The following is an 18319-nucleotide window of genomic DNA, read 5'->3' as shown; positions in this document are numbered from 1 at the left end:
CCAGCTACTCGGGAGGCTGAGGCAGGAGAATCGCTTGAACCTGGGAGGCAGAGGTTGCAGTGAGCCTAGATGGTGCCACTGCACTCCAGCCTGGGCGACAGAGCGAGACTCCATCTCAAAATAAAAAAAAAATAAAAAAAAAAGGAAAAGTTTTTAAAATTTAGGGAAACAAGGTGAAATTTTTGATGCTATGTCAGCATTCATGGCTGGTGCCTTGCCCTATATTTACTGTAAACTAGGTATTTGGGAAAGTTCTGTTAGATGTTTAGACTTCCCTAAAGGTGCATGGCTGAGATCATTAGCTCTTGTACCTTTTAATTTTATGTATTTCTCTCTGATTTCATTCATTGAATTTGCACCTGAAGAACTTCAGGTAAAGAAATTTATAGTAAGAAAAAACTCTTTTCTATTTCCCCTGGTCAATACCCCCTCCATAATGTCTTTGCATTCCTTTGTCTAACATGTCAGAACTGATGACTTTGATAAAAAACAAGTTTTGTGCCTCTCTCTGGCCCTCTGCTCGTCTTTGCCACGAGAGTAAACACAGCCTGAAAGGGAGAAGAGTGCTGGATTCTGTTAAGCCTGTTTAACTTTTCAGTATGTTCAGTTGTTTTTGCCAGCCTGGTTCTTGAGATGGGCTTATTCTCTGGGTAAGAGTTTTTTCTTTTTTCTTTTGAAAGTACCACTCTTAGTACATAAGGTAAATAATTTTAAAAATTACATTATATCCGGTTGTATATCTAATTTTAGGGTGATAGATAGTTGGCCTGGCCTTTCTAAGTGAAGCAGTGTCTGTCCACACTCCCAGATACTCTCCCCAGCTGTGGTGAAATATGAGCTCTCTGAATCCACGTATACTCAGCCCTCTGTATCCACGGGTTCCACATCTGTGGATCAAAAGCATTTGGGGGGAAAAATACAACAATAAAAAATAATACAAATGAAGCAGTATCGTATAACAACTATTTATAGATAAGTACTCTAGAGATGATTTAAAGTATGTAGGCGGATGAGCATAGGTTATATGCAAATACTATTCTATTTTTTTGTTTTGTTTTGTTTTTAAAGATGTGGTCTCACTCTCCTATAGAGTGCTGTGTCCCAGATCATGGCTCACTGCAGCCTCCACCTCCTAGGCTCAAGTAATCCCACCTCATCCCCCACAAGTAGCTGGGACCACAGGCATGCACCACCATGCCCGGCTAATTTTATTTTGCAGAGACAGGGGTCTCCCTATTTTGCCCAGGCTGGTCTCAAACTCCTGGGCTCAAGCAGTCCTCTTGCCTCTCAAAGTGCTTGGATTGCAGATGGAAGCCACTGCACTTAGCCTTATGTCATTTTATATAAGGGACTTGAGCACCCGCAGATTTTGGTATCTGCAGGTGGGGGCAGGGGTGGTCCTTGAACCAGTGCTTCTTGGATACTGAGGGACAACTGTATATCCTTCAAAGTCTGTATGGGAGGAAATAAAGTAGTGTTGGGGAAGGAATTTTTTGGTATATGTGTATGTGATTAATTTTTTTGATAGGAAATTTTGGTTAAAGGCTCCTCATGTTGTGAGAGCAATGGGAGAATGGGAATGTTTAGAATGTATGTTAATACTTGAGAGGCTTATATATGTGGGTTCAGTTAAAATAAGATTGAACAATTATGGGATAGTTCATTTTTTTATGTACTCACCAAAATAGCAGGGTTTCTCTTCATGACTGATAGCTGAAGAAGGTGAGATCCCATAGTATTTTGGAGATGGAGGTGGGGACGAGGCAGGACATCAAATTGGAGATATTTTAAGGGGAATAGTTGGTGATGTTTGTAAATTAGCAAAGACCCCATTTTTAATATAATATGAAGTCCCTTGTTAAGATCTAGAAAATTTTAACTCCTTTCTTCCTCTCCCCTTCCTTTGCTACTCTTTTTTTCATAGTTTTTTTTTTTTTTTTTTTGAGACAGAGTCTCGCTCTGTTTCCCAGGCTGGAGTGCAGTAGCGCGATCCCAGCTCACTGCAGTCTCTGCCTCCTGGGTTCAAACAATTCTCCTGCCTCAGCCTCCTGAGTAGCTGGGACTACAAGTATGCACCACCACGCCCGGCTAATTTTTGTATCTTCGGTAGAGGCCGGGTTTCACCATGTTGGCCAGGCTGGTGTCGAACTCCTGACTTTGGGTGATCCATCCACCTCGGCCTCCTAAAGTGCTGGGATTACAGGCGTGAGCCACCATGCTTGTCCATCTTTTTTTCATGGTTTTTTTTTTTTTGTTTTGTTTTGTTTTTTTTAATTTTAACCTTTTAACTCCCAGAGCAGATTCTTAGGAAAGAAATAGAAATGTGTGGCTGGGCGTGGTAGCTCGCACCTGTAATCCCAGCGCTTTGGGAGGCCGAGGCAGGCGGATCACGAGGTCAGGAGATGGAGACCATCCTGGCTAACACAGTGAAACCCCATCTCTACTAAAAATACAAAAAAATTAGCTGGGTGTGGTGGCACGCACCTGTAATCCCAGCTATTTGGGAGGATGAGGCAGGAGAATGGCTTAGACCCGGGAGGTGGAGGTTGCAGTGAGCCAAGATTGCGCCACTGCACTCCAGCCTGGGCGATAGAGTGAGACTCCATCTGCAAAAAACAAAACAAAAAACAAATAGAAATGTGTTTTCAGGGTGTTGTATATTTGGAGTTTGTAACAAATATTAAATCTGGAAATCCCTAGCAGGGGAGATGTATAACTGAGAAGGAGATTATATTTGAAATACTTGATCTGGACTTCATTTTATTTTATTTATTTATTTTGAGGGTGCTTTTGCTCTTGTCACCCAAGGTGGAACCTCCCACTGCAACCTCCACTTCCTGGGTTCAATCAGTTTTCCTGCCTCAACCTCCCGAGTAGCTGGGATTACAGGTGCATGCCGCCATGCCTGGCTAATTTTTGTATTTTTTTTTTTAAGTAGAGACAGGGTTTCACTATGTCGGCTAGGCTGGTCTTGAACTCTTGATCTCAAAGTGATCCACCCACCTAGGCCTCTCAAAGTCCTGGGATTACAGGCATGAGCCACCATGCCCAGCCCCTTGATCTTGACATTAGAAAGTAATTATTGGTAGGGAGTTTATTGGGGTATAGAGGAGGCAGTTACAGAATTTGCATGTCGTACCCATGCTTAGGTGTGAGGTGGTTGAAAAGAAGAAGCAGTTAGAAATGAACAAAGGTGGTACAGTGGCTCATGCCTGTAAGTAATCCCAACACTTTGGGAGGCCAAAGTGGGAGGATCACTTGAGCCCAGGAATTGAGACCAGCCTGTGCAGCATAGTGAGACCTTGTCTCTACAAGAAAATAAACAATTAGCTGGGTGGGGTGGCATGCCTGAAGTCCCAGCTACTTGGGAGGCTGAGGTGGGAGGATTGCTTGAGCCAGGGAGGTCCAGGCTGCAGCGAGCTATGATTGCGCCACTGCACTCCAGCCTGGGTGACAGAGCGAGAGACTCTGTCTCAAAAAGAAAAAAGGGCCAGGTGCAGTGGCTCATGCCTGTAATCCCAGCATTTTGGGAGGCCAAGGCGGGTGGATCACTTGAGGTCAGGAGTTTGAGACCAGCTTGGCCAACATGGTGAAATCCCGTCTCTACTAAAAGTAACAAAAATTAGCCGGTGTGGTGGTGGGCACCTGTAATCCCAGCTACTCAGGAGGCTGAGGCAGGAGAATCACTTGAACCTGGGAGGTGGAGGGTTGCAGTGAGCAGAGATCACACCATTGCACTCCAGCCTGGGCGACAAGAGCAAAACTCTGTCTCAAAAAAAAAAAAAAAGAAGAAGAAGAAGAAATCCCATTTTCCTTTTCCCCCACTTTATTGATATTCCTCCTTTTCCTTTGTATCAGTTCTGTAGGAAAAAATGGCTTTGTGTGCTGCAACTTAGTTGCCTCCCTCTTTTCCCCACATAACTGCAGTGTGCCCTGATCTTGTTTTAGCACGTTCTTCCTGTATTGAACTATGATGAAAGATTGTCTCTGCTTTTCTATTTGAATTGTAGGAGAGCAATAAGACAGGTGTGCTACCTAGAGTCCTCTGTGATTTTTTCACATCTCTCTTTTTTACCCCTCACATCTCTGCAGCTGAAATAGTTTTTGTAGGAAGCATAAACTTTGGAATACCCTTAGCATTTATAGGAGATAATTGGAGCAGAATGGGAGAGTCTTATTTGGACTTGATGAGAAATTTTAAAAAGTTGTTTGGTCTATATTTTTTCAAAGCTACTTGAAATTGGCCCCAAATAATGGTTGCACATAAGGGTTACGGGGGACCCTTTAAAAAATACAGCTCTGTAGGCCTTCCCTTTTGAGATATAGATTTATTAGGTTGGGTTGTGGCCTGAAATCTGCATTTTTAAATACTTTAGATGAAAATAATCTGTTTTCCTAGTGCTCACTCTAAATTTCTGAATCGTCAGGTAACTGTCCTCCCTTCTCTGTATGTTTTGGCTAAGACAGCATTCACCTCTCCTGAAAAGTTTCAGCTTCCCAGGCCGGGCGTGGTGGCTCACGCCTGTAATCCCAGCACTTTGGGAGGCCGAGGCAGGCGGATCACCTGAGGTTGGAAGTTAAGAGACCAGCCTGGCCAACATGGAGAAACCCTGTCTCTACTAAAAAATACAAAATTAGCCGGGTGTGGTGGTGCGTGCCTGTAATCCCAGCTACTTGGGAGGCTGAGGCAGGAGAATCACTTGAACGTGGGAGGCGAAGGTTGTGGTGAGCTGAGATCGTGCCATTGCACTCCAGCCTGGGCAGAAAGAGCAAAACTCTGTCTCAAAAAAAAAAAAGTTTCAGCTTCCCTCTACTGACTTCTTGACATTTCTGCCAGGCTCTGCATCGCTTATCTTTAAAAGCAGCAGCTCCTTGGCTTTTAAAGTAGGGAGATGGGGACTTTTAATAGAAACTTGATTTCTGGGGGTCTGAAGTGTGAAGCCTTCCTTTCCTCTGCCTGCCTTGCTTTGTCCTACAATCAGCTAGAGCAAGACTGAAACGACCTCATCTGGGGTTGAAGAGGAGAGGGGGTTGGGGAAAGACCTTGATTTGGACAAGAGAAAGAAAAAGTGGTAGAACCTAGTGAGTGAGTGGTTCTGAGCTGACTCTGTTCTTGGGCTTCAAATCCTGTGAAGAGAGGAGATGCAATTCCTGGTGTTCTCTAATTGTCGTGTAACTTTAAAGTTCCTAGCACCCTACCAGCCCTAGAAAGTTGATACTGATCTCACACTTGAAAGAGATTATTGAGAGTAGGTTAAGATGGTTATATTGGGTAGGTGTGTTATGTGTATGTGTGTGGATAGTGTTGGAGTGTCTCTACCATATTATTTGCTAAGGCGGTGTACTTGCTGCTAGTCTGGTCTCTCACCTTCATCTACTTAAGCTCTGTGCATTGATTTTTGGGACCACCGTGTGTTCTGTCATCTGGCTGGCATAAAGGCTCAGGAATAAACAGTTTCAGAAACTGGGGCAGGGGAGGTGACAGCTGTGTTTTTAAGCATCCAAGTGTTTCTGAGAGAATAACCATCAGTTGCTGTCATTCATCCTGAGAGTATGAAATTGGAAGCTCGCTTACCCTGGAGTGTTTCATAACCTTTACCTCTGGAAAGTCAAGGCCATGTCATCATTAATCTACCATCGCCTGAAAGCCCCCAGGCTCTGCTTTTCATCCTGCCATCAGTCATGTGGCACTGAGATTCAGGAAAAGTGGCCAAAAGGCTCCCTCTTCCTTTTTGCCATGCTACCTTACATTCCTTTGGAAATCAGACTGACCTGAGAACTATTAACATCTTAGTATGGTAACTCATTTACAAAGGGGGGCAGTTATTTGTTATTTTTGTGAAATATGACATCTTAGCTCTGTCAGCCTCTCTTCCATCACTCTAGGGAAAAGACTTCTGAGGGGGAATATAATAGCAGTACCTGAGCTCCTCTGAAATGCTTCTTTCTGCTTCTAAGGATTTTTCTGACTGGACTCTTTAGATCGGAATTTCTGCTTCTCACACATGGTATAAGGAGGGATGATAAGTGAGTGAGCTTGTTACACTTGACTGGGAACAGTGCCTGGCTTGGTTAATTCTTTTGGTCGCAGAGAATAACGATGTTTCTTATTTGAATCTAGTGAAAGTATTCATGCTTTGTGTTCTTGGGAATTACTGAGTTCAAATTCTTAATGATGCTTGGGTTACACTTTGCTTTGTTTCTCCTAGTTTCTTTTTATATGATCCGGAGTGGCACTGGTAATAAGATTGAAGAAGGTGGGCCGGGCGCAGTGGCTCACACCTGCAATCCCAGCACTTTGGGAGGCCGAGGTGGGCGGATCACCTGAGGTCAGGAGTTCGAGACCAGCCTGGCTAACACGGTGAAACCCTGTTTCTACTAAAAATACCAAAAAAAAAAAAAAAAAAAACAGTCGTGGTGGCATGCACCTGTAATCCTAGCTATTCGGGAGGCTGAGGCAGGAGAATCACTTGAACCCGGGAAGCAGAGGTTGCAGTGAGCCGAGATTGCATCATTGCACACTCCAGCTTGGGCAACAAGAGCGAAACTCTGTCAAAAAAAAAAAAAAAAAAAAGATTGAAGAAGGTGAATGCCTTCAACACACAACCCATGGGGTGCTAATTACATCAAATTGGACCCCTTTTGGCAGAGTAAACAGCCATGGCACACAAGCAAGGAGCAGTATTCTTTATTGTATTTAGGATAAAATTAGTAAGTTTCGAAAAATGTTCTCATGAATTTATATCTTGAAGACACAGGTTGGGTTTAGAAAATAGAGTTAGAACTCCATTTTGGGTAGACATAGTAATGGTACTCTGCTGTAAAAAGGGAAGAGACACTTTAGAAAATATCTGTGGTATTCAGCTGCCAGTTGTTGCATCTGATCTTCCTTTTGCAACTTACTTCCTGGCTACAGTATATATGCCATGGAAATCATTGCTAAGAACCCTTAATTTAAAATTTCTAGTTATAGGCTGGGCGTGGTGGCTTGTGCCTGTAATTGCAGCACTTTGGGAGGCCGAGGTGGGCGGATCATGATGTCAGGAGATCGGGACCATCCTGGCTAACATGGTGTAACCCCGTCTCTACTAAAAATACAAAAAAAAAAACTAGCTGGGCGTGGTGGTGGGTGCCTGTAAGTCCCAGCTACTCCAGAGGCTGAGGCAGGAGAATGGCCTGAACCCAGGAGGCAGAGCTTGCAGTGAGCTGAGATCGCGCCACTGCACTCCAGCCTGGGCGACAGAGCGAGACTCCGTCTCAAAAAAAAAAAAAAATATATATATATAGTTATAACCTGATAACTCTTTCCCCTCTCTTTTTTCTTCTCAGGACATTGAGTATTTTAAAATAAATTCCATTATGTTTATAGAGGAGTACGTTCTTAAGGGACCAGCAGCAACCCTGTAACTAACTACACTTCATCTTGCTTTCTAAATTCCTATCTCTGTTTCTGTGTGTTTGCTTTTCATCTCTGGATTTCATGTTTCTCTCTCACTTCAATACTTCTGGCCTCTCTCTTCTAATAGAAACACAGATACTCCTCACCTTACAATGGGGATTATGTCCTGATAAAAACCTGTCTTAAGTCAAAAATGCATTTAATACACCTAACCTTCTGAACATCATAGCTTAGCTAGTTGACCTTAAAAATCCCAGAACACTTACATTAGTCTACAGTTGGGCAAAATCATCTAACACAAAGCCTATTTTGTAATAAAGTGTTGAGTATCTCATGTAACTTATTGAATACTGAAAGTGAACAGAATGGTTGTATGGATACGTCAAGTATAGTTTCTACTAAGCATGCATCGTTCACCACTGTAAAGTTGAAAAATCTTAAGGCAAAGCATCATAAGTTGGAGACCATTTGTATGTTCAAAATCACTTGCTAAAGACAGGCCACACATTTGGCTCCAAACTTTATGGCAGCCAGTAGAAAAGGAAAGCACAGTTGCACTGTTTATGGTGATTCACAGGATTCAGAAGGTAAAAAACTAGCAAGTTGCCCAAGAAAAGCATAACTCTTTTGGATCTGAGAGCTAGAAAGAAAATTTTCCTTATGAGTCCTCATAATGCAGTTATGTAAAAAACAGTAGTATACACTTTTATAGTAACTTGGTGAATTCGTAAGCCTCGTGAAGTTAAGGTTCTTATTCCTTAACTTTATCTTATTGGTCTCTGTATTCCCAGTACCTGACCCAAAGTAGATACTCATTTGACTAGTGAATGAATTAATTAATTTTATGGCTACAATGCTATTGAAAATGTTGATTGAACCTGATGTCACATAATTCAGTGAAAGAGATTCCTCAGGGGCCTTTAGAGAACCTGGGATTGGATCTACATAGATAGAGGTTAGATCCTTGCCCAGTCCCCTCATATATTACCTTAAATAGATATCTTTTATTGTTAGTCGTAAATTATTAGGGTTTATGAAATCAGCAAAGCCTAGCAGCCCAGATTTTCAAGGTCTGAGAAAGAGAAGATAGTTTGGCCTGGCATGGTGGCTTACACCTGTAATCCCAGCACTTTGGGAGGCTGAGGCAGGCGGATCACTTGAGGTCAGGAGTTCAAGACCAGCCTGGCCAACATGGTGAAACCCCATCTCTACTAAAAATACAAAAAATTAGCTGGGCATCAGGCTTACGCCTGTAATCCCAGCTATTTGAGAGGCTGAGACAGGAGAATCGCTTAAACCCAGGAGACGGAGATTGCAGTGAGCCGAGATCGTGCCATTGCACTCCAGCCTGGGCAACAGAATGAGACTTTGTCTCAAAAAAAAAGAAAGAGGCTGGACGTGGTAGCTCACGCCTGTAATCCCAGCACTTTGGGAGGCTGCGGTGGGTGGATCACCTGAGGTCAGGAGTTCGAGACCAGCCTGGCTGACTTGGTGAAACCCTGTCTCTACTAAAAATACAAAAATTAGCCTGATGTGGTGGTGGTGGGCACCTGTAATCCCAGCTACTCCAGAGGCTGAGGCAGGAGAATCTCATGAACCTGGGAGGTGGGGGTTGCAGTGAGCCGAGATCGCACCACTACACTCCAGCCTGGGCAATGGAGTGGGACTCAGTCTCAAAAAAATAAATAAGAGGGCTGGGCACGGTGGCTCATGCCTGTAATCCCAGCACTGTGGGAGGCTGAGGTGGGCGGATCACCTGAGGTCAGGAGTTCGAGACCAGCCAGGCCAACATGGAGAAACCCTATCTCTACTAAAAATAAAAAAAAAAATTAGCTGGGCGTGGTGGCGGGCACCTGTAATCCCAGCTACTCGGGAGGCTGGGGCAGGAGAATCGCCTGAACCCAGGAGGCGGAGGTTGCAGTGAGCCAATGTCATGCCTTTGCACTCCAGCCTGGTGACAGAGTAAGACTCTTGTCTCTAAATAAATAAATAAATAAATAGAGAGGGCGAGGGAGGGAGGGAGGGAGATGGTTAATAGGACTTTGTGGAGAAGACTGATTTTGTCCAGTAACTGTTCTTCCACAACCCAAATTTTAACCCTTAGTCATCTGTCCAAATATATACTCATTGTTCTTGGCAGCTAAAGGGAGTTTTCTTGTTGCTTTGGTAATGGATCTGATTCTTACCAGCCTTTGGTGATTTCGCTCATTTATTTATTTGTTTATTTGTATTTGTGTGTGTGTGTGTGTGTGTGTGTGTGTGTGTGTGTGTATATATATATATTTTTATTTTATTTATTTATTTTTTTGAGAGGGAGTCTCGCTCTGTTGCCTAGGCTGGCGTGCAGTGGCACGATCTCGGCTCACTGCAAGCTCTGCCTCCCAGGTTCACACCATTCTCCTGCCTCAACCTCCCAAGTAGCTGGGACTACAGGCACCCGCCACCACACCCGGCTAATTTTTTGTATTTTTAGTAGAGACAGGGTTTCACTATGTTAGCCAGGATGTTCTCGATCTCCTGACCTCGTGATCCACCTGTCTCGGCCTCCCAAAGTGCTGGGATTACAGGTGTGAGCCACCGTGCCCGGCCTGTATTTGTATATTTTTGAGACAAGATCTCACTCTGTTGCCCAGACTGAAGTGCAGTGGTATGACAATGGCCCACTGCAGCCTCAACCTCCTTGGCTCAGGCAGTCCTCCCCCATCAGCCTCTCGAGTAGCTGGAACCACAGGCGTCTACCACCATGCCCAGCTAATGTTTTTTTTTTTTTTTTTTTTTTTTTGGTAGAGATGGGGTCTCACTATGTTGCCCAGGTTGGTCTTGAACTCCTGGGCTCAAGTGATCCTCCCACCTCAGCCTCCCAAAGTGCTTGGGATGGCATGTGTGAACCACCACACTAGGCCACCATGATTTCACTTCTTATCTAGAAGAATGAATGTCATTGTTAGCTTAAATTTTGATTGTGATCTCAAACTTTGTTTCAAGGACCAGGAGAAATATGGCAATAAAAGTAATAGCTAACATTTATTGAATACCTTTTATAGTTCCTGTGTGCAAAGCACTCTTTACATGTGTAATTTGTATCTTGGAGCAGGCTTGAATGTCTGTCTTTTCTCTTCCAGGTATTGTTTTCAAGGGCTCAGTTTGGAACTGTATTCCACAATGGAAAATACAATGATACTAAGGGTATTTGGTTTTATTAAATATAGACCCTTGGGCTGGGCATGGTGGCTCATTCCTCTGTGTGTGTGTGTGTGTGTGTGTGTGTGTGTGTGTGTATACACACACACACAGAGACTAGGCGGCAGAGGTGGGTAGATTGCTTGAGCTTAGGAGTTCAAGACCAGCCTGGGCAACATGGTGAAACCCTCTCTCTACAAAAAACAAAAATTAGTTGGGCATGTTGGCTTGCGCCTGTGGTCCCAGCTGCTTGGAAGGCTGAGGTAAGAAGCTCCCTTGAGCCTGGGAGGTGGAGGTTGCAGTGAGCTGACATTGAGCCACTACACTCCAGCCTAGGTGACAGAGTGAGACTGTCTCAAAAAAACAACCCCCACCCCCCCCAAAAAAAACCAAAGGAATATATAGACTATGCTTTCTGTTCTTATATAGGTACTCTCTCCTCTTTTGCACAATTATTTCTCATTTTTATAAATGAGATCTTAAGGAAAGCAAACAAGGCAGGTATTAGGTACCACGAGGTTTGCATATACTGAAATTACTGGCATCTGTCAGTTGGTTGGCTTGGTGTTTTAAATCTTGAGAAGGAAGAGGAGGGAATAATTGAAATGTATGGATTAATCTGAACATCCAGTGCCTGTGTTTGGCCAGTAAGGATAGTTTTCTCTTGATTTTGGGTGCAAATTGTTTGTTTTTAGGAGTATAGATTTGACAGGAAATAAGGGCACTTCAGATTCAAGCACTTCTCCTCACACAGGAGTATGCATGGGAAGAAAAAAGAGATTTGTTAGTAGTTGAGGGTTTGAGGGAGGGTGGTGGGGGAGGGATGAAGAAGGGAAAGGTTTTCAAATGCATGTGACACTGAGCTAGAGGGGTCACTGCTGCCTGCAGATGCCACAACCCCATTTGTGCACTTGAGCATGGCCTGAGGGAGCATTGGCCTGATGAATGCAGAGAGACATGCGTTTTGATCGAGGTAATTTCCCTCAGATGGGTTTCACCATCCCATGAATCAAAACCTGTCAGCAAGGAGCTAAAGATGGAGTGAAGTTTATTGTACGTTTGTTTCCATGCGACACCGTCACGCTAGAAGGGTCAAGTGAGAGAGATCATTAGAACTGTGTTGATTTACTGGGCCCAGTTGTGTACTTTCCTTGCAGGGAAAGGAGGAAAGAGGCTTTAAGAGAGGAGCTGAGGGGTGCTGGGTGGGGAAGGAAGAGCAGGCTATTTGTGGGGGGTTGGGGGAAAGATGTTGTTGTTGTTGTTGTTTTCCCCTGGAACCCCTTGATGGGTTTAGAACAGATGCTCTGCCTGTGTCTCCTGAAGTGGCACCAAAGATCTTGTTTAAAAGGGAAGTTAGGCTGAGTGTGGTGGCTCATGCCTGTAATCCCAGCACTTTGGGAGGCGAGGTGAAAGGATTGCTTGAGTCCGGGAGTTTGAAACCAGCCTAGGCAACATAGCAAGACCCTGTCTCTATTAAAAAAAAAAAAAAAAAAATTAGCCAGGCACGGCACATACCTTTAGTTCTTAGCTACTGAGGAGGCTAAGGTTGGAGGATTACTTGAGCCTAGGATTCAGCATTACAATGAGCCATGATCATGCTACTGCACAACAGCATGGCAACAGAGTGAGGCCCTGTCTCTAAAAAAGGTGGGGAGCGAGGCAGGTGGCTAATGGAGAAATCAGACTCCCCATTTGAGGATATAGCCAAATAAAGAACCAGGAGGAGCAAAACTGGCCTGCACATTCCAAGTGGACATACGTTGGGGGAGGGCTTGGCCTCAGGGTTTGTGCTTATATAATGTCTAGGTTTCAAAAGTCTTATCTCCTCTGTGATTTGAACTTGCTGAAGTACTGCTAGTGCTAAATTGAATGGAAAAAAAGTTTATAATGGTAGTTTAACAAGATAGTGGTCTAGTCTTCCCTCTCCACAAGAAGACAGGCTCCATTTATTTTCCTGAAAACTGTTTCCTACTTGGCCAGGAGACTTAGTGAAGATATATCAACTAGAACATTCTAGAGGTTCTCAACTTGAAATCCCCATTTATATTCTATATTCACTTTATCTTAGTGGTAGTAGTCAAGAAAACTTTCCCCCTTGACTTTGTTAGTAAAAAATGTGGTGTTTGTTGGAAATCTTCCTTATTCTTTTTTTTTTTTTTTTTTTTTTTGTGAGATGGAGTCTGGCTCCGTCGCCAGGCTGGAGTGCAGTGGCGTGATCTTGGCTCCCTGCAGCCTCTGCCTCCCAGGTTCAAGTGATTCTCCTGCCTCAGCTTCCCGAGTAGGGAATACTACTCGCCACCACACCCAGCTAATTTTTGTATTTTTTTAATAGAGATGGGGTTTCACCATGTTGGCCAGGATGGTCTCTATATCTTGACCTTGTGATCTGCCCGCCTCGGCCTCCCAAAGTGCTGGGATTACAGGTGTGAGCCACTGCACCCAGCCTTATTCTTTTTCTTTTTTTTTTGAGATGCAGTTTCGCTCTTGTTGCCCAGGCTGGAGTGCAATGGCGAGATCTCGGCTCACCACAACCTCCGCCTCCCGGGTTCAAGCGCTTCTCCTGCCTCAGCCTCCCAAGTAGCTGGGATTACAGGCATGCGCCACCACGCCCGGCTAATTTTGTATTTTTAGTAGAGACAGAGTGTCTCCATGTTGGTCAGGCTGGTCTCGAACTCCCGACCTCAGGTGATTTTAGAAAATCCTTCCTGGGATTTTCTCAAAGTGGTGGGATTACAGGTGTGAGCCACTGCTCCCAGCCCGTTATTCTTTTATTACATCTCAACAAATGGAATAGCCAATTAAGCAAAATTAGAAACAGATTTAGCTGAGAAAAACATTAGTACAAGATTACTAACTGGAGCTCTTTCCCTAGATGCTGTTACTTATAAATTGTAGGTATATGGTACGATAGAAGAAGGGGTCCTAGTATTCTTGACCTGATTATTTGAGTGATGTGATTAAAATTTACAAGTTTTTTTAGCTAAGGGTTCTGGTGATCCTTCCTCCTTGGGAATTAAGCTCTTAATTGTCCTACTGTTCTTCCAAAGAAATACTTAAGTGAGATACCTTGATAAGGTGGTAAAGCTAAGAAAGTGGATTCCTGAGTAAAATGTCCTGGATTCCAGTCCTCGTATTATTTGTGAAATTTTGGGCGAGTCACTTAATCTCTCCAAGACTAAATTTTCCTATCTATGAAATGAATTTAATTGCAGTGCCTACTCCATAGGATTATTATAAGAAGTAAATGATGCCAGGTACAGTGGTTCACACCTGTAATCCCAGTACTTTGGGAGGCTGAGGCAAGAGGATTGATTGAGCCCAGGAGTTCAAGACTAGCCTGGGAAACATAGTGAGACCCCCCTCTCTGCAAAAATTAAAATAAAGTAGTAAATGAGCCTGGATGCAGTGGCTCACGCCTGTAATCCCAACACTTTGGGAAGCCGAAGTAGGCAGATCACCTGAGGTCAGGAGTTCGAGACCAGTTTGGCTAACGTGGTGAAACCCCATCTCTACTAAAAATACAAAAATTAGCCAGGCGTGGTGGCGTGTGCCTGTAGTTGCAGCTACTCAGGAGGCTGAGGTGGGAGAATCGCTTGAACCTGGAAGGTGGAGGTTGCATTGAGCCAAGATGGCACCACTGCACTCCAGCCTGGGCGACAGAGCGAGACTCTGTCTCGGGGAAAAAAAAAAAAAGTAGTAAATGAGATATTGCATGTAAAGAACTGCACACAGTACCTGGCACATACTAAGCACTCAAATGTTCATGGCTATAATGTTATTATTTTAATTTATTATTATTAAGGACAAGAATACTTATTTTTTTCTTTGAACCTGGCTTAATGTTTTTACAATAGTTCAGAGTACATTAATGAGGTACCCGCTATGGATTTGCTGGTGGTCATAATGAGAAAGGCAGAAAAACTGTGTAGGCAGTAGTTTATTCTAGTAATAAACTGATTAAATGATAACTTGTATAGGATTCTTAATTGCTTTGTAAGCATCATTCTTTCTTAGGTCCCTTCCTAGGCACTAGAAAGCAGGTGCAGCAAAAGGAGAAAATGGACATCTTTCTCAAGCTGAAAGAGTTAAAGACCAAGACAGTACTCCTGCGTGCTGTGTTCAGACAGGTGGACTAGTTACATTGAGCACAGAAAGCTGGATAGTTGCCCTGCTTTTGATTTGTACAGGTGGCTGCTGTGGCCACAGGGACAAAGGCAACTCTTTGGTTGGGGTTGAGAGTAGAGGCATTGAAAAATTTCTGTATTTCTGTAGGTCTTTTTGTTACCTTTGCTTTTGACCTTGTAGTTTTGGGACACCCAGAGACACAGCCTGCCTATAGACTGTAGGAATATAATTTCCTTGGGGTTTAAAAACAAATCCAGCTCAGAAGCACCACACAGACATTCTTTAAAAGTTTGTTTGAGGCCGGGCGCAGTGGCTCACACCTGTAGTCCCAGTACTTTGGGAGGCCAAGGTGGGCGGATCACCTGAGGTTGGGAGTTCGAGACCAGCCTGACCAACATGGAGAAACCCCGTCTCTACTAAAAATACAAAATTGACCGGGCGTGGTGGCACATGCCTGTAGTCCAGCTACTTGGGAGGCACAGGTTGCAGTGAGCTGAGATTGTGCCACTACACTCCAGCCTAGGTAACGAAGTAAGACTCTGTCTCAAAAAAAAAAAAAAAAAAAAAAAAAAATAGATTGTTTGAACTCTTTTGAGATGGAGTCCCGCTCTGTCACCCAGGCTGGACTGCAATGGCATGATCTCAGCTCACTGTAACCTCCACCTCCTGGGTTTAAGCTATTTTCGTGCCTCAGCCTCCCAAGTAGCTGGGATTACAGGCACCTGTGGCCATACTTGGCCAATTTTTGTATGTTTAGTAAAGACGGGTTTCACCATGTTGGCCAGGCTGGTCTCCACTCCTGACCTCAAGTGATCTGCCTGCCTTGGCCTCCCAAAGTGCTGGAATTACAGGTGTGAGCCACCATGCCCTTGTTTGAACTCTTGCTGATCTGTCCTTCTGTTGGGTTAACTTATGTAAATAAAGTCAAAGAAACTGTCCTGCTGTTTAGTGAGGATGGGTACATCTCTAGGGAGTAGAGGGTCTCTTGAGATTATGAGAGAATGAGATCTTTTTATATATGTGCCAAGTTTTAGAAAATCCTTCCTGGGGGAAAGACACCCGAGGAGCCTACCTGATTTCAGATGTTTTCTAATCCTGAGGCTGAGCTTCTGATGACTGGTGATAAGATGTGAGGGGGAGGTGGAGAAAGAGAAAATAACTGTTAAAGTGGGCTAAATAAAGTGGTAGGGTTTAGGTTCTGATAGGAAAATATATAGATTCTTATACTGAGCAGTGTTGGACATGAATGATACAAAACACCTAGGATAATGGCCAGCTCCAACTCATGGTAAACTGAAATATTCTCTCATTCCCAGGCAGACATCATGAGTTTCACAGATGCTTGGAAAATGTCCACAGCATCTCTCTTAGAGAGTTGACCATGGCTGTCACCTTGATTCACCTGTTTTAAGAATCATTTCAAACTATTCAGAGCCTTCTATGGCTTTGCTGGGTGTTTGAAGCAAATGAGTTTTCAGAAATACCACTCTGGCCCTCTTCCCCTTTCGCAATTTCCTTGGTAACGTGTAAGCATTGTTCAACAAGTAGTTTGGGTACCTTCTAACTAGGTGTTACTAGGTGTAACTTGGGGTGTTATTCAGTGAAACCTCAGTTTTCCATATCCCTCAACTGCCAAAATTGAGCATAGAAATTTGTTTTATGGGTGTTTGTTACTGTTTATTTATTTATTTTTTTTGAGACGGAGTCTCACTCTGTCACCCAGGCTGGAGTGTAGTGGTGCAATCTCAGCTCAATGCAACTTCTGCCTCCCAGGTTCAAGCAGTTCTCTGCCTCAGCCTCCCTAGCAGCTGGGATTACAGGCGCCCGCCACCACACCTGGCTAATTTTTTTGTATTTTTAGTAGAAATGGGGTTTCATCATCTTGGCCAGGCTGATGTTGAACTCCTGACTGCCTGATCCACCTGCCTCAGCCTCCCAAAGTGCTGGGATTACAGGTGTGAGCCACCGTGCCCGGCCTCTTACTGTTTCTTTACCCTACTTGTCTTATGAGTATTGAGGCCCTGCCTAAAATTAAGTTTTTAGTCATGCTAGGTACAACATAGTATATGCTAGCTTATTCAGTTTCTTATGTATCTTATCTCTTTATGTGATCCTTAGTTCTTGGCACAAGGTTGGTTAGCACCTTGTGACCAGTAAGTTATCATTTCATTCCCATTTACTTGGTGAATGGAGGCTAGTTTGTTTCAACTCTTTCCTTTGTCCTTGAACAGTCTGAAGATGATGAGAAACTGAAAAAGAGGAAGGAGCGATTTGGGATTGTCACAAGTTCAGCTGGAACTGGAACCACAGAGGATACAGAGGTAAAAGTATACCTGGAACGCTTCATAGACCTTGAAGGGAAATTAGAGTGAATAAACTGAATGGAGAAATATTGTTTCCCCACCTATTTATTTATTTACTTATTTAAGTCGAGTTGGGGTCTCTGTTGCCCAGGAAGTGAGAGTGAATAAACTGAGTAGAGAAACACTGTTTTCCCACCTACTTCGTAATTATTGATTTATTTAAGTAGAGATGGGGTCTCATTCTGTTGCTCAGGCTGGTCTCAAACTCCTGGGCTCAAGCGATCCTCTGCACTCAGCTCCCAAATTGCTGGGATTATTATAGGCATGAGCCACTATGTCTGGCCACCCACCTACTTCTTAAGTGCCCAGATATTTTGCTTTTTTCTTGATAACTTTTTTTCTGGATGAAGTGGCAACACTGAATTCCATCAATATACTTAATTCAGTGTTAGAGTCTGTTAGACTAGTGGCAAAGAGTATAATGTTTGGAATCAGGTAGGCTTGGATTCTAAAATTGGCTCTGGGCTGGGTGTGGTGGCTCATGCCTGTAATCTTAGCACTTTGGGAGGCTGAGGCAGGCAGATCTCTTGAGCCCAGGAGTTCGAGACCAGCCTGGGCAACATGGAGAAACCCTGTCTCTACTAAAAATACAAAAATTAGCTAGGTGTGGTGGCACACACCTATAGTCCCAGCTACTCAGAAGGCTGAGATGGGAGGATCACTTAAGCCCAGGAGGTCAAGGCTGCAGTGAACCTGGATGGCGCCACTGTACTCCAGCCTGGGCAATAGAGTGAGACCCTGTCTCAAAAAAGAAAAAGGCGGCCGGGCACGGTGGCTCACGCCTGTAATCCTAGCCCTTTGGGAGGCTAAGGCAGGCAGATTACCTGAGGTCGAGAGTTCAAGATCAGCCTGGCCAACATGGTGAAACCCCGTCTCTACTAAAAATACAAAAAATTAGCCGGGTGCAGTGGCATGTGCCTGTAATCCCAGCTACTCTGGAAACCGAGGCATGAGAATCTCTTGAAACCGGGAGGCAGAGGTTGTGGTGAGCCAAGATCACGCCACTCCAGCATGGGCTACAGAGTGAGACTTGCTCTCAAAAAAAAAAAAAAAAAAAGAAAGAAAAGAAAAGAAAAAGGCTTTGCCACTTGGTATTAGTAAGTTACAGTACTTCCTGAGCCTCAGTTTCATCATCTAGGAAGTGGAGGTAATATACCTACCTCAAAGTTTTATTTAAAGAATGAAACGATTCTGTATAAAAAGGGATAGTTTTAAAATATTTAATAAGAACTGGTTGTGCCTAACTCATTTC

The 18319-nt window shown here is 43.8% G+C and overlaps 1 protein-coding gene across 1 annotated transcript in view; it reads left to right on the top strand.

Annotated features, from left to right (window-relative positions):
* SARNP (SAP domain containing ribonucleoprotein) overlaps nt 1–18319 on the top strand; it is a gene marked incomplete at its 5' end in the record, with an annotated part of 60288 nt that overhangs the window by 40000 nt on the left and 1969 nt on the right. The window contains 1 exon segment of the mRNA NM_001133417.1: nt 16936–17025. Coding sequence (NP_001126889.1) covers nt 16936–17025 — 90 coding nt within the window.

The sequence above is a fragment of the Pongo abelii genome, chromosome 10 (assembly GCF_028885655.2).
Source record: "Pongo abelii isolate AG06213 chromosome 10, NHGRI_mPonAbe1-v2.0_pri, whole genome shotgun sequence".
Lineage (NCBI taxonomy): Eukaryota > Metazoa > Chordata > Mammalia > Primates > Hominidae > Pongo > Pongo abelii.
This window is presented reverse-complemented; position numbering and strand designations above follow the sequence as displayed.